The 16,815-nt window shown below is 35.4% G+C and overlaps 1 protein-coding gene and 1 pseudogene across 4 annotated transcripts in view; one reads left to right on the top strand and one right to left on the bottom strand.

The window, feature by feature from the left end:
- DENND2C (DENN domain containing 2C) overlaps positions 1-16,815 on the bottom strand; it is a 123,962-nt gene that overhangs the window by 36,224 nt on the left and 70,923 nt on the right. For 3 of the 4 annotated variants that reach the window (XM_077119802.1, XM_077119804.1, XM_077119803.1), the window contains exons 2-5: positions 3,015-4,008; positions 2,340-2,476; positions 1,147-1,259; positions 387-557 (exon numbers count right to left, since the gene is read on the bottom strand). In XM_077119802.1, the coding sequence (XP_076975917.1) occupies positions 387-557; positions 1,147-1,259; positions 2,340-2,476; positions 3,015-3,811 (1,218 nt within the window). In that variant the 5' untranslated portion in view covers positions 3,812-4,008. The remainder of the gene's footprint in view (positions 1-386; positions 558-1,146; positions 1,260-2,339; positions 2,477-3,014; positions 4,009-16,815) is intronic. The other variant, XM_077119805.1, reaches the window with a different exon arrangement.
- Positions 12,451-13,702, top strand: LOC143649367 (eIF5-mimic protein 2 pseudogene; annotated as a pseudogene).

The following is a 16,815-nucleotide window of genomic DNA, read 5'->3' as shown; positions in this document are numbered from 1 at the left end:
CAAAACTGAATTCACTGTGGCAACTATTTAAGTGAGTGAATTAGAATATCAGGCACTGAAACTATATGATAGAATGCCCTTTTATATGAGATTCTGATGCTTACTTTTTAAACAGACAGCTGATTTTTATGAGATATAAGATAACTGAAGTGAAGCCCTCTATTTAAAATCAATTTTCCAAATCTGCTTTTAAAAAAACTTGGAAAAAGCTATTCATGAGTTTATCTTGCATGAACAAAAGTTTAAAATTTAAAGCTTCTTTATAAATCTTCTAATGTCAGTAAGGTCAGCTATAACCTATTATTCATTTCAGTCTAAAGTTTATTTATCTCGTTTACAGAAATGCTGAAGTGAGAGTCAAATAATGAAGGTGGTGGAGTCCTTACCCCTGGAAGGTTTTTCCTTTTCCTGTTTGCAACTTCTCCAGCTCGGAATAGCTTCCATTCAGTTAAAGTAACAGGCAAAGTGGCATCCTTCATGAGCTTTGATCGTAAATAGGCTTGTGAGTTCTTCAGTTCCATAGTTTTCCTGTGAAGGAACTGAGGTTTGGGAGGAAGCTAAATAGGAGAGGAGGTACTGGTCAGGGCTAAGATCATCTAGTTTATGCCTGTGTACTTATGCAAAGTCAAAGGTATCCCAGAAAAAAATTTATCTGATTTTTTCTTTAAAATCCTTTCAAATAAGGATTTCATAATCTCTTTCTCATCATATGTAAAGAAGTTTCTTAAATTCCTAATCTAAAGTTCTTCTACTGCAATGTAATCAAATTCCAGAAAACAATGGTTCGTAGTCCTCATTAACTAAAGGGAGATTCTGCTTTTAGGGGTCAGGAATCTTTCCAGGGTCAGACAGTTAAATTGAGCTCACAATGGATATGAGACTAATAAGAAGAGATGAGAACAACAGTGCACTGAAAAGTTATGTTCTGTCTAAAGACTTCAAAGAAAACAAAAAGCTGTGTGCTGCCCCCACAATGAGTCAAAATGAAAACCACTGCCACCCCAAAATAAAACAAAATACAGCAGAAAACAAAAAACCCACATTTGCAGTGCCTGTTAGTTTTGGCCCAGTTAAACCATATTAACCCTTTTGTAGGGATCACAAAGAAGATTCTAAACTTTTATTCAGTTAAATCTCTGGCCAGACCTTGGGTGCTCTGAATGCACTTTTAGGGGGTGGTAGCTTCCATGCTGAAGGAGTTCTCCACATGGGTAAAGGCTGCATTGGAATATCTTCATATGGATTTTCTTTGGTGGGATCTTGAAAAATAATGGAAAAAAACAAGTTTAGGTTTTTAAATGGAAGCAAAGTAAGCATAGCTTGCAAAGGAAAGAAAAAGTTGACTCAATATATTTAGCCTTCTTATTCTATATTGCTGTAGGGATATGGATCTCAAAATCAACATCTCTTTAAGTTTATAAATCACTCAGGAGTCCAACTTAAGCTTAAAAAAATTGTCAAAATACTATACTATTTTGTTGTGGCTCCTGGCAATGTGGGACAGAAATCCTAGAATGAGCTGGAACTCAGCATCAAGGGATTGAGAAAACCTTCTCGACCAAAAGGGGGAAGAACGAAATGAGACAAAATAAAGTGTCAATGGCTGAGAGATTTCAAACAGAGTCGAGAGGTTATCCTGGAGGTTATTCTCACTCATTAAATAGACATCATCTGTTTAGTTAAGGTGTAATGGAGAGGCTGGAGGGAACTGTCTGAAAATGTAGAGAGCTGTGCTCCAGTAGCCATGTTTCTTGAAGATGACTGTATAATGATAGAGCTTCCGCAATGTGACTGTGTGATTGTGAAAACCTTGTGTCTGATGCTCCTTTTATCTACCTCATTGACAGAAGAGTAAAACATATGGATTAAAAATAAATAAATAATAGGGAGAACAAATGTTAAATTTAGTAGATTGAAATGCTAGTGATCAATGAAAGGGTTAGGTAAGGGGTATAGTATGTATGATTTTTTTTCTGTTTTCTTTTATTTCTTTTTCTGAATTGATGCAAATGTTCTAAGAAATGATCATGATAATGATATAGAACTGTATGATGATATCGTGAGTTATTGATTGTATAACAAAAACAGAATGATCACATGGTAAGAATATTTGTGTTTGTATGTGGTTATGTATCATAATAAAAAAAATATTATACTATAAACATGTACTTCTGAACTGAGCAGTAAAATTGTAAAATCAGTTAAAGAATAAAAGAAAGGATATACCAAGAAAAATCTAGAGCAATATATGCCTGTTTGCAAAAGAAGATATTCTACAGTCAAGGACTCCACCAAATACATACTTATTACATTTAACTGCAAAGTTCATGAACACTTACATATAATATCTTCATAGATATTGTCCTCTGACTTTGTGTAATAAAGTGCTGAACCAGAATTTCTTTCAAGTTCTTCCTGAATCTTCCCTGAGTTCCGATTTCGAAAGTGCTGAATATCCTCAAATTCAAATGATTTCCTTAAGAAAGGAGATATGTTTTAAGGTTGTCTTTAAATTCTCATCTTTTAAAAATTGGTATGGTAGACATAAATTGATAAGTAAAGGACATGTGTGCAAAATTACAAAGATGCTTCATCAAATATCTAAGAATAATAAAATTAAGCTAGTATCCTATATGGGCAGTAAGAAAACTGGAGGCTTGTAGCCAATCACATTCATGTTCTTCATTAGGTTCTCTTATTAAGTTCACTACCTAATAAAAAGTGGCATTTAGGCCAGCACACTTTAAATGAACTTGAAGAATGTATTTGTTTCCCTACAGATTTTTAAATATGTAAAGTGAAATTTTTCTGTTGCTCCCAAGTAAGTAGATTATCTTATATATTTCCTATACATCTATCTTTTCTTCTTGTACTTATTTTACCCTCGAGTTATTCAATATATTTGCTCAAATTAGGGCTCTACCCAAGCAGAAAAATGCAAATTGATTTGAAAAGGAAAAAGAAGCTCAATAATTCAGTAAGTAAACTACTTACAAACCACTGTAAAAACAAACCTTTTAGATCTCTCTCTGACTTTTCTTCCATATTTCTTTGGTTCAGGCTCCCGAAAAGACACCAAAGAAGATTCTGCAAAAGAATTATTTTCACAGCATTTTCTGTCACAGTTTCTTTCTTTATATGGTACAACCCCAGATTCAGACAAATATCTGAATGTCCTACGGGGTTTTGGCAAAGGATTTATAGAAGGTCCACATTCTTGCCCCTCAGGCTCAGAGTAAATATTTTCTAAGCTCTTGGCTATTCTGTATGAATTATCCAGAACTCTGAAATTCAGTTCTTTTTCTGGAGAGCTGCAATGTTCTAAAGCCAAATTTAAGACTTTATCTGGGGGAAGTGCTTCTATTTTCTTCCACAATATTTGTGAGGTATAAAAGTTTCCTGGAGGTAATGAAGTCTCTGGATCCAAAGCAACTTCTTTCCAGTTTTCAATATGTTTGACCCGAGAACATACACACTTGGTTTCTGATTCATTTTTAATGAAGCGGGTATCATCATATTCATGTTTCTCACTTTGATCATAGCTTTTGATAGCTTCACTCAGATCTAGACCCACATTTTGACAGTTGGTTACATCCAAGTTTTTGCTCTTTTCTTCAGCAACTATTTTTTCCTTAGAGAGAATATCCTGGTGACAGTTTTTATACCTTACTCCAAAATCCTTTGAATGCCACTTATCTGGTTTAGATACACCATTAGTTCTTCCTTCCCACTGAGAGATTTTTTGTTTGATATTTTTGCAGTGGCTTCTTGACAGTGTCTGAACAGCAGAACGAGAAAATCCAACATCCATGTTCTCTATGGGTGCATGACAAGTGATGAATTTCACAAAGCCTCCATTATAAGTAACTATAAAGTGTATTCTTTATCCTATCAGAATCCAAATGATTCTGATATTTTTCATTCATCTTTAACTTGGAAATTTCTTTAAAATTTTTTTTTGATTACTGATCCTTGCTGAAAATGGCTACAGCTTTATCTTGAATAGTCCTATTAAAATGAGACAAGAATGTGTTAATACAGTTTTATAATTTCCCAATTTCAACTCCAATAATACACTGGTCAACTATCTCTAAATAGCTCATTTATACTGCATGTGTAAAAATGTACCCGACATCTACTATGTAATTCTGCTCTATACAGATTCTCCTAGGGTGGCTGACACAATAATACTGAGTGAACACTACCTATAGTATTTTTCTAATTATAGCTTTAATGTTCTGCCATATTTTAATTTCCTAAAGTTAAGTAGAATGGGGTTTTATAAGAGATTAGATGTGGCAGTATACAATATTATTCTTAAATAAATCAACTATTTATGATTATTATTATGCTCTTAATGAACCAAGGACCAGTGGAGTAGTATAAAAAATATATATTGACAGAAATACACCTTAGAGACCAAAAGGTTTATGTATGTCCAGAGCAAGAGTCAGTGATCCTGGAAACATACCAATAGCTAATTTCCTCTTTCTGTCCTATGCTGACAGAGAATATTAGCCCATGACATACCCTCATTTCAATTTTACTATCAGTGGCAGAGGATTCCATATACACCATACTGAAGACAATCCAATTAACTATCTGTTGCTTTAAAATACAATAATCTATTGTATCACTGACCAAATTTCCCACATCTCTGCCATCACACCCTTGACTCAATCAGCAAAAAATACTTACTGTCACATCACATTCCTTCCTTTCACATAGAGGCTTCACTCAGTTAAAACCATAAACTGTTTCCTCAAATGTAAAATTTTGCAGAAAACTTTTTCAAATGGCTGAATGAAGACCTGATCTCAAGTTCTAATGTATATTGGTTATAAATAGCAATGGTCTCAAAACTTCCTGAAGCAGGGGTCATCCTTCCTTAAGCTCTGTCTGTGTGGTCCTGATCAACTGGCAGGAAAATATCTTGGCCCAGCTCTGTCAGTGCAGCTGACCACAGCTCGCTCTCTCTCTCTCACACACACACACAAACACACACACCCCATTTATTCTAGGCAGAGCAACTGCTAACAGGGATTTCTATCAACTTTCACTTAGACCATTTCTAAAAGTGTGTAGGAAAGCCAGCTTTGCCAGCAAATAAAATCGGTGAGTGTCTGAAGCAAAGAAAATCATTCTAAATAATCTTAAGAAATTAAACTCACATGGGTAGATAACACAAAGAAAAACAAACAAAAAATAAATAAATACCAAGGGCTGTTGCCCAGAACATTTGGTAAAAGACACATACATAGAATTTGAAGACCCAATCAGCTACTGTTTGACTAAAACTCTGAAAATCCTTTTCTGCCACTGATGTTTATAGGGGATTACGAGGGATTTTAGAGTGACCCAGATAACTCAGGTTTTCCTCACCATTGATAAGAATGGAGATTATTTTTCTCTGCCCCCTGAAAACCTAGCAGAGGATATTTGCAGTCCTTCTTATTCATTTCTTTATACTTCCCTGATTAATGTGTTTTAAGTGTGAATGACTAGAAATCAGAAAAAAAGGATGAAAATTGCCAGTGCCAAAAAAAATTTAACTTGAAAATTACCAAAAACAAATGGTTTAATCTATTGAATTCACACACAAATATAAATGATGTATACTGATGGTGTTTTAGGGCCAATAGAGTGGCACAGCATCATAAGACACTGCTAACATAGGTAGGTATTATAAATAGAAATCCTACTTGCATCTAAACATATTTACTGAAACACTGCACCTTTCAAAAAATGAACAAACTATCTCAAAAACAAAACAAGTTTTAAAGCATTTTAATTCCATCTATAATTGTACTGATAGTATAGATAATCCATCATATAGATTTCATAGTCCCAATTTTTGCTAAATTAACTTAAGCCTTTTATAATGTGGCTTGCTTATTTCCACCTACAGATTGTGATCCACAAAATAAGAATCACTCACCAAAGCAAGAGAGGCCTCAGTCTTTTCTTACAGGTATCTCACCTGTATTCTTTTATCATAATTGTATTTGGAATCATTTTGCCCCTCAGCACCACCTCCTCTATGGCTCTCCTTGTCCTTAAGACTGTGAATAAGTCTTATTCACATTTCCTGCCTTAATCTTCACTATGTATGCACAGTCCCATCATTAAGTTCTGGCCCATCTTTTAAGTCCTAAATTTCTCCTAAAGCTTTTTGGAAACTCCCTATAGCTAACATATTCACATACTTGTCCCTAGAACTTGCTTTCTCAAACTTCAACAATCTTAACTGAAAGAGAGGTTGAGAAAATCTAATTGCTTCAACAATTTAAAAAATTGTCTTGTTTCTTTTCTTAAGTACCCCATAATGAGTCCAAGACTTTTCCAGCTATTAAAAGCTATTGATGTCAGGAAGGACTCACAGAAAGAACAGGTGGAGCACACATGGGCAATCTTAACAGAAAAAACAACAATAATGATTAGATTCCTTAGGTGAGCAAGAGAAAGGTAAGTATGAAAAATTAAAAGTAATTTTTTAAAGCAGAAAACAATAAAGCTGAGTTCTTGAAGAAAAGGGTATTAATCAAACTTTTTTTTTCTATACTGTGTTCCCAAAGAGGTGATTCTTAATCATGTCCCCTTCCCCCTTTTTATCTATTGCTCTTTGGGTATTTCCAAGAAATAAATAAACTGTGGTTTGTTAGCTTCAACTCCTTAAATCATATATAGCATTCTGTATTTTTGGGTTCTGGATGTCAGGGTCAACCACCTGGCCCACAGGAATGATCTGTGAGTGTTAAATAAAGCATTCATGTTGTATGCAAAAGAAAAAAGCTACTAGAATCCATAAAAGAATTTAGCAGTGTCTCAGGATACATGGGTCAATATACAAAAAGCAATTGTACTTCTATATACTAAGAATGAACAGTTGGAAAATGAAATTTAAAATAACATTTATTACAGCATAAAAACATGAAATACTTAGAGATATAAGACATGTAGGGTGAAAACTACAAAACAAACAGACATATATTACATTAATGAACTGGAAGATTAGATTTTGTGAAGATATAAAATTTTCTTAAAATTGACCTATAGATTCAACACAATCTCAATAAAAATCACAGATTTTATCATAGAAAATGAACAAGTTGTTTCTCAAATTTATACAGAAATGTAAAGGACCCAGAATAGCCTGAACAATTTTCAAAAAGGACATACTACATGATTTCAAGACACTGTAAGCTGCGATAATCAGTCTGTGTATTAGTGAAAGGCACACAAAAAAATCAGTAGTAAAAGGATTAGTAAAAGAATACAGAAATGTATCAATAGAAGAGCACAGAGAATACAGACCCATGATTACATAGTCAATTGATTTCCACAAAGCTGGCAAGGCAATTCAATGGGGAAAGACTAATCTTTTCAACAAATGGAAATAGACATCAGTAAGGAAATAATAAATAAATAGACATCAGTAAGGAAAAAATGAAACTAGACCCTTACTTCATACCATTTATAAAAATTAGTATCAAGTGGATCACAAATCTAAACATAAGAACTTAAAACTATTAATCTACTAGAAGAAAAAAAATTGAGGAAAATTTTCAAGACTTTGGGGAAGAAAAAGTTTTTTAAATTGGACACAATAAGCAGTAATCATAAAGTGAAAGAACAGATAAACTGGACTTCACAAAATTTAAAACCTTCTACCCTCTTAAAGACAGGGTTTTAAAAATGAAAGGGTGGCATTTCTGTGGAAGATGGTAGCGTAGATAGCTCCAAGGCTCAGTCTGTCCACCAAAATAACTATTAAACAGGCAGGAACTGTCTGAAATAACTATTTTGAAACCCTAGAGGTCGGAAGAACACTGTACAATGTCCAGGGAAGAGTAGGAGGAAGAGACTGATAATTTATGGTAAAGAACTGTAAATTTCACTATCTGTGCAGTAGCTTTGAGTGTCCATCCACCATCCTCATGGTAGGCTGCTGCAGAGTCTAGTTCCTGGATAGCTCACTGGTAACAGAAAGGGCCCTAAAAATCCTCTTCCCCAAGAATGGGGGAGGGCACAGCTGAATGCTGAGCACGGCTTTTTTAAAAAACATTTTTTACTGTGAAATATAGCACATATACAAAAAAGCAATAATTTCAAAGTATATTTTAACAAGTAGTTATACAACAGATTTCAAAGTATGGTATAGGTTACAGTTCCACAATTTCAGGTATTCCAGATGTTCTAAGACACTGGAATATCAATATAATACAAAAGAAATATCAATATAATGATTCAGTAGTCATACTCATTTGTTAAATCCTGCCTTCTCTGTTACAACTCCTCCTCCTTTGAGCTTCTCCCAATCTTTAAGGATATTTGGGCAATGATCATTCTAACTTCTTCATGTCAAAAAGGGGTGTCAACATTATGGGGTAGGGGGATGCAACTGGTTGATGGCATGGAGAGACTAGTAACTCTGGGTGTTTCAGGGCTTATCTGGCCTAGGAACCATCTGGAGGTTGTAGGTTTCTGAAAAATAAACTTACTGAGTGAAACTTTTATAGAGTCTCAGGTAGAGCACTGGGTATTCTTTTGGGTTTTTAGGAATACTGTTGGTTGGGGCTTGGCAAACTATAGCAATTAGCAATATCTAGCTGAAGCTTGCATAAGAGTAACGTCCAAAATAGTCTCTCGACTCTATTTGAAATCTCTTAGCTACTGATACCTTATTTTGTTACATTTATTTTCCCTGTTTTGGTCAGGGAGGCATTGTTAATCCCATGGTGCCAGGACCAGGCTCATCCCTGGGAGTCATGTCCCACGTTGCCAAAGAGATTTACACCCCTGGACATCATGTCTGACATAGGGGAGAGGGTAATGATTTTCCTTGCAGAGTTGGGCTTAGAGATAAAAAGGCCACATCTGAGCAACAAAAGAGGTTCTCTGGAAGTTTTATATTATTATATTATATTATATTATATTATATTATATTATATTATATTATATTATATTATATTATATTATATTATATTATATTATATTATATTATATTATATTATTATATTATATTATATTATTATATTATTATATTATATTATATTATATTATAATATTAGTAGGCTTTGCTTCTCCCATACAGAAGTAAGTTTCATAAAAGCAAGCCTCAAGCTCACAGGCCTGACCTATTAAATTGAGAGTCCCTAATGAATGAGAGATTATCAGGGATTTCCCAGGTAGGAAAGTTTCATAGCAAGCATGGTTTTTGACTAGTGAATTTGGATCACTGGGTCTTGGCTCAGAAGGTAGTTACTGTTTCAACTTGCTGCAAATTAGGTGGCAGCTATTGTTCAACCCCACCCTGAAAAAAACTCAATGGAAGCTATAGTTTCAACCCTCCCAGATAAAAGTGGAGGTGGTGGAGATTTAAGGACATAGAGCTTCCTCTGGCTAAAGGGGACAGTTAGCTGAAGGCTGCATTTACTGGGCAGGCCAAGAAAGCTCAGCTTTGGAGAGCCACTGGAGAAGATTTTGGTGTCCTTCCTGTTCCTTCTCTACAGCATTCTGAAGCCAGTCTGTTCCCCCTTCATGGGTCCCTAACCCTGTGTTGGTTAGGAAAGACAGACTAAGTAAAGTCTTATCTAAAGGGACTTGCTCAGAATTTGTGTGACAACAAAATGAGCATAAAAAAGCTATAGAGGCAGATGGTCTGGGACAAAGGCCTGCCTGTTTCAAATACCTGGGAGAGGGTGGTCTGTCTCCTGGGAAGCATAGGGGACAACGAAACTCCTATAAAGAGAAGAACTCCAAAAACTAACAAGGAAAAGCTCAGGACAAGGTAGAGGTCCAGAAAGGCCCGGGAAACCCTGACATCGCATTAGCCTTGGGCAGACCTTCCTGACAGGAGGGCTGAAGCTCAAGAAAATCTTTGTCTTATCACCAGCCGGGTACAAAACCCAGAAACAGACATCTCAGTGAGTAAATCTTAGAGTTAACATTTTAAAATATTGAACCGTACAATATACAAGGAAAGAGTACAAGACAAAGAAAGAAAAAGGAAATGATGGACCATCCAAAGGAAGAGGATAAAGATGCAGAAAATACCAATAAAGATGATGAGTCTCTAGACAAACCAAACAAAGCCTTTTAAAATATGATTTTAAAAATGCTCAATGAAAAAAAAAAGCTCAATGTCCCAGCCCATGTACTTCTTAAACAAACAAATAAACAAACAAATGAAAAACCAAACAAAAATTCAGCAAATGGTGCTGCACTAAGGAAATACTTACATGAAAAAAGAATGAAATGTGACCCCTGCCATTAACAGCATACACAAAACAAATGCTCAATGATTAAGCTAGAAGTTAAAGGACAAATACTGTATGCTCTCACTAATGAACTAATTATAATGAAGAAACCCTAAGAATTAAATTCAAGAGCATAGGTTACCAGGAGATAGAAAAGTGGGTAGAAATTGGGCAATTGGTCATTAAAGGAGTACAAAATGTTCAGTAAGGTTCATTCTAAGAGTTCAGAAATGAATAGCACAATACTGTGTGATGGTAGCACAATACTGGAAGTATAATTAACAAAGCTGAGTGTGAGTATGGTTGAAAGAGGAAGGCTAGAGTCACGTTATGTCACCAAAAGGAAAACCAGAGGATAAAAACTGGTACTGTATAACTTAGTGAACCCAGAGTGGACAATGATGGTGGTTAATTATATAAATATAAAAGAGTCCTTACATAAATTAGAACAAACATATGTCACTGTTACAAAGTGTTAATAATTGGTTGCTATATGGGAACACCTACATTAATTACAATTAATGTAAATGAAGGTCTATAGTTAACAGTAACATTGTAACATTCTTCCATTAATTATGACAAAGGCACGATACCAAAGCTAAATGTCAATAATAGAGAGGTAAAAGAGGTATGGGATTTCTTTTCTTTGGAAGAAATGAGATGCTTGCACATTGACTGTAGTGTGAATGCATAATTATGTGATTATACCAAGAGTCATTGATAGTACACTTAGGATGGATTATATGATGTGTGAATAAAACTATTTAAAAAATGCTCAAGGACGTAAGGAAAGTACAAAGAAAGAACTAAAGGATATCAGGAAAACAATGAATGAGCGCTATGAGAAACATAGTGAAGAGACATGTTATAAAAAGGAACTACACAGAACCACTGGAGTTGAAGACAATAATAACTGAAATGAAAAATGCCCAGGAAGATTTAAAGAGCACACTGGAGCCAGCAGAAGAAAGAAATAGTGAACTCACTTGAAAAGAGTCAGGCTGAGGAGCAGAAAGAAGAAAGAAATATTAAAAGCAGAAATAGCCTAAGACAGCTATGGGACACCATCAAGCATATCAATGTACACATTTATGGGAGTCCAAAGAAGAAGAGAGAGAAAGGGGCAGATGGAATAGTCAAAACAATAATGACAGAAAACTTCCTAAACTCAGCAAAAGATGTGAATATGCACATCAGCGAAGCTCAGAGAAAGCAAACAGGACAAACATGAAGAAAAATACACCTTGTCATATACTGATTACATATCAAATGGCAAGGGCAAGGAGAAAGTTCTGAAAGCTGCAAGAGAAAAGCAATGTGTTACATACAAGGGAGTCCCAATTAGATATTGTGCCAATTCCTCATCAGAAACCATGAAGGCAAGACAGTGGGTTGAAATACTTAAAGTGCTGAAGGAAAACAACTGTCAGCCAAGAACTTTAAATCTGGCGAGATTCTCTTTCAAAAATGAGGGAGACATTAAGACATTCTCAAGATAAACAGTAACTGAGGGAGTTCATCACCACTAGGTCTGCCCTACAAACAATGCTAAAGGAAGTTCTTCAGACTGAAAGGAAAGGACACTAGACACTGGTTCAAAGCAACATAAAGAAATAAAGACCTTCAGTAAAGGTAATCATTTGGGTAACTATGAATGCCAGTATTACTGTATTGCATCGCTTGGTATGTAACTCCACTTTTTACTTCCTACAGGTGCTAAAATGCAAATGCATAAAAAGTAATGATAAATCTAGGTACAATGTACCAAGATATAAGTAAAACAAGTACAAAAAATGGTGGAAAGACAGACATAGGAACAGTGAATGTACATGCTATTGAAGTTAACTTGGCATCACACCAAATACTATTGCTATTTATTTAGGATGTTATATTTTAACACCAGGGTAACCACAAGGAAATCAGATGAAAAATATATTCAGATAGCACCCAGCTCGCAGCAGGCTGAGGCTGCAGCCCCTTGTCACCAGGTAGAGGGTGAAGGAGGGCCTGGTGTGGCCCAGTTTGAATGGGCCCGAATGGAGGGTCCCATGAGGCCAGGCTAGATCCAGGGCCTGGATTCAAGGGCTGGGGTTACCACTTCAGCAAGGAACCAAGGAGTGGCAGTGGAGGACTCTGCCGGGATGCGGGGCCTGAGTGTGCACTGTGGCGCCAGCGGCATAAGGCACCTTTTATGAATCATCAAAAGCAGCATAAGCCAATGCTATCAGGCCAGAGCTTCAAAACTAGGAAAAGAGACGAAAAAGAGAGGTTTGACTCTACTCAGTTTCAGGACTGTATTTTTCAAGGCTTAACTGAAACTGGTACTGATTTGGAAGTAGTAGTAAAGTTTCTTGATGCTTCTGGAGCAAACCTTGATTATAGCTGATATGCCGAAACACTCTTTGACATTCTGGTGGCAGGTGGAAGGCTGGGCCCAGGTGGTACACTGGCAGATGACATGATGCGTACAGATGTCTGTGTGTTTGCAGCACAAGAAGCCCTAGAGACCATTAAGCATTTGCTCAGGTTTTTAACAAGTTAATCAGGCACTACAAATACCTGGAGAAAGGTTTTGAAGATAAAGTTAAAAAGCTGCTGTTATTCTTAAAGGGTTTTTCAGGGTTGGAAAGGAACAAGCTGGCTATGCTGACATGTTATTCTGGCTAATGGGACACTTAATGCATCCATTCCTAATAGCCTTTATGATGAGAATTTGCTAAAGAAGGGGTTTCAGCAGCTTTTGCTATAAAGCTCTTTAAATCATGGTTAAATGAAAACGGTGTCAATACAGTAGCTGCAAGTCTCTGGAAAGTCAGCATGGATAACAGACTGATGGAACTTTTTCCTGCCTATAAGCAAAGTGTCAAACACTTCACAAAGTATTTTACTGAGGTAGGCTTGAAAGAGCTTTCAGAGTATGTTCAGAAGCAGCAAACCACGGGAGTTCGTAAAGAGCTCCAGAAAGAACTTCAAGAACAGATGTCACATGATGATCCATTTAAGGATATCATTTTATTTGTTAAGGAGAATTTGGAAAAAAAAAATTCCCAGAACCAGAAGTCATTGGAATAATCTAGTCAAGTGTAATGAGAACCGTGGAATGGAACAAAAAAGAGGAGCTTGTAGCAGAGCAAGCCATCAAGCACTTGAAGCAATATAACCCTCTACTTGCTGCCTATACTACACAAGGTCAGTCTGAGCTGACTCTATTACTGAAGATTCAGGAGCATTGCTATGACAACACTCATTTCATGAAAGCCTTCCAGAAAATAGTGGCGCTTTTTATAAAGCTGAAGTCCTGAGTGAAGAGCACATTCTGAAGTGGTATAAAGATGTAAATGTTGCAAGGGAAAAAGTGTCTTCCTTAAGCAAATGAAAAAGTTTCATAGAGTAGCTGAAACGCTAAAGAAGAATCTGAATATGAAGTTGAAGTAGGTAACTGAATTTTGAAACTACATTCCCAATAAAGCAAACAGGAGTTGTAGATAAAATGTCATGTCACATGTGTCCTTGTTCTTACATCTTCCTACCTCCCTATATCAAGAATGATATAATGGCTTTCATGGTGAATTTTATGTTAACTCTTTCTATGGTTACCGAGAATGTTGAGTTTAGTTTCTGAAGCCATATTTTAAGTAGCTACAGGTGCTATAGATTTGAATCTAATGTTGTATTTGCCTTTTCAGTTATCTTCTACCTCCTGTATTTCTGACTGTAATAATGTAATTTAAAGCCTTCCATAGTGAGCAGTTTACTTTATTTCCTGGGTTTTCTTCATAAACAATTTTTAAAATATGATTTGATTAAAAACAATTTATTATAAAAATTCTGCTTGTAAATTAAACTGTAAAAGTATCAAAATATATATATATTCAGATAGAAATGAGAAGGCATTCAATGCATCACAACATAAAAAAGCAAATAAATATACAATGAAATTTTAATGGAACTGAGGGACAAAAAAGGTATAAGACCTACAAAGGCTAAAGAGCAAAATAGGAAAATTAAGTCCTTCTATTACCAGTAGTGACTTTAAATGTAAATGGATTAAACTCTCCAGTCAAAAGGCATGGATTGGCAGTAAAGGCATCTGACAAAATACAGCACCCTTTCTTGATAAAAAACACTTACAAACTTAGGAATAAATGTAAATCTTCCTCAACATAACAAAGGATATGCATGAAAAGCCCACAGCTAACATCCTACTTTAATGGTGAAAGACTGAAAACTTGTAAGATCAGAAACAAGACACTGTCACCACTCTTATTCAACATTGTACTGGAAGTTCTTGGCAGAGCAATCAGACAAAAAAAAAAAAAAAAAAAAAGGAAATAAAAGGCAGCCAAATTGGAAAGGAAGAAGTAAAACTTTCCCTAGTTCCAATGATGTGACCCCAACTATAGAAAATCCTAGTAAGTCCACAATGAAGCTCATAGAGTTAACAAATGAATTCAGCAAAGTAGTAGGGTACAAGATCAACATCCAAAACTGGTAGTGTTTCACTACACAACCAATTAACAATCAGAAGATGAAATCAAGAAAAAAAATTCTATTCACAATCGCAACTCAAAGAATCATATAACTTGGAAAAATCTAAACAAGTATGTAAAGGACTGGTAAATGGAAAACTACAAAACATTCCTAAAAAAAATCAAAGAAGACCTAAATAAATGTAAGAACACTCCATATTCATGGATTGGAAGAATAAATATCAATAAGATATGAAAACTATCGAAAGCAATTTATAGATTCAATGTAATCCCAATCAAAATTCCAACAACTCTCTAAGAAAAAATGGAAAAGATAATCATCAAATTTATACGGAAGAGTAAGCAGCCTTGAATAGCTGAAGCCATCTTGAAAAAGAATGAAGCCAGAGGACTCACACTTTCAAATCTTAAAACTTATTACAAAGCCACAGTAATCAAAATAGCATGATGCTGGCACAAGGACAGACATAGTTTAGTGAAACAGAACTGAGAGCTCAGAAATCAACCCCCACATTTATGGCCAATTGATTTTTGACCAGGTGACAAAGACTATTTAATTGGGAAAGAATAGCCTCATTAACAAATGGTGCAGGGAAAACTGAATCTCCATTTGCCCCCCCAAAAAAGAGGAGTACCACATACAAAAATCAACTTAAAATGGATCAAATCATGCCAGAAACCTGGGTTCGATTCCCAGTGCCTGCCATGCAAAACAAAAAACCAAAAAAATGGATCAAAGACCTTAACATAAAAGCTAGAAGTATCAAATTCCTAGAAGAAAACAAAAGAAGCATCTTTAGGACCTTGCATTAGGTAATGGCTTCTTAGATTCTATACCCAAAGCACAAGCAACAAAAGAAAAACTTGATAAATGGGTCCTCACAAAAATTTTAAAATTTTGTGCCTCAAAGGATTTTATCATGAAAGTAAAATGACAATCTATACAATGTGAGAAAATATTTGCAAACCACATATCCAATAAAATATTAATATACAGAATATATAAACATATCCAATAAACGATTAATATACAGAATGTATAAAGAAATCCTTCACCTTAACAAAAAAGGAAAAACTTGATTAAAAAATGGACAAAAATTTGCAAAGTCCCCTTCAGGGAATGGTGATAACAGGGAGAAATTTGACTTCCCCAAGTTGAATTCTTGATATTCTCACAAGCAGTGTGGACAACCAAAGCTATAGGCTGAGCCCCAGTCTTGGGGTTCATTCATATGAAACTTAACCCCACAAAGGATAGGTCAAGTTTACTTAAAATTTAGGCCTAAGAGTCACCCCCAAGAGAGCCTCTTTTGTTGCTCAGATGTGGCCTCTCTCTCCAGCCAACACAACAAGCAAGCTCACCACCCTCCCCCTGTCTACGTGGGATCTGACTCCCAAGGGTGTGGACCTTCCTGGCAACGTGGGACAGAAATCCTAGAATAAGCTGAGACTCAGCATCAAGGGATTAAGAAAACCTTCTCGACCAAAAGGGGGAAGAGTGAAATGAAACAAAATAAAGAGTCAATGGCTGAAAGATTCCAAACAGAGTCGAGAGGTTATCATGGAGGTTATTCTTACGCATTGAGTAGACGTCACCTTGTTATTCAAGATGTAATGGAGAGGCTGGAGGGAACTGCCTGAAAATGTAGAGCTGTTTTCCAGTAGCCATGTTTCTTGATGATGATTGATAATGATATAGCTTTCACAATGTGACTGTGTGATTGTGAAAACCTTGTGTCTGATGCTTCTTTTATTTACCTTGTCAACAGATAAGTAGAACATACGGAATAAAAATAAATAATGGGGGAACAAATGTTAAAATAAATATAGTTTGAAATGCTAGTGATCAATGAAGGTGAAGGGTAAGGTGTATGGTATGTATAATCTTTTTTTTTCTGTTTTCATTTTATTTCTTTTTCTGTTGTCTTTTTATTTCTTTTTCTGAATTGATGCAAATGTTCTAAGAAATGATGAATATGCAACTAAGTGATGATATTGTGAATTACTGATTATATACATAGAATGGAATGATCACATATTAATGTTTTAGTTCATTTGTTAAATTC

This window comes from Tamandua tetradactyla, chromosome 11, assembly GCF_023851605.1.
Source record: "Tamandua tetradactyla isolate mTamTet1 chromosome 11, mTamTet1.pri, whole genome shotgun sequence".
NCBI classification, from domain to species: Eukaryota; Metazoa; Chordata; class Mammalia; order Pilosa; family Myrmecophagidae; genus Tamandua; species Tamandua tetradactyla.
Note: the sequence above shows the minus strand (reverse complement) of the source record. Positions and strands in the feature narration are given on the sequence as shown.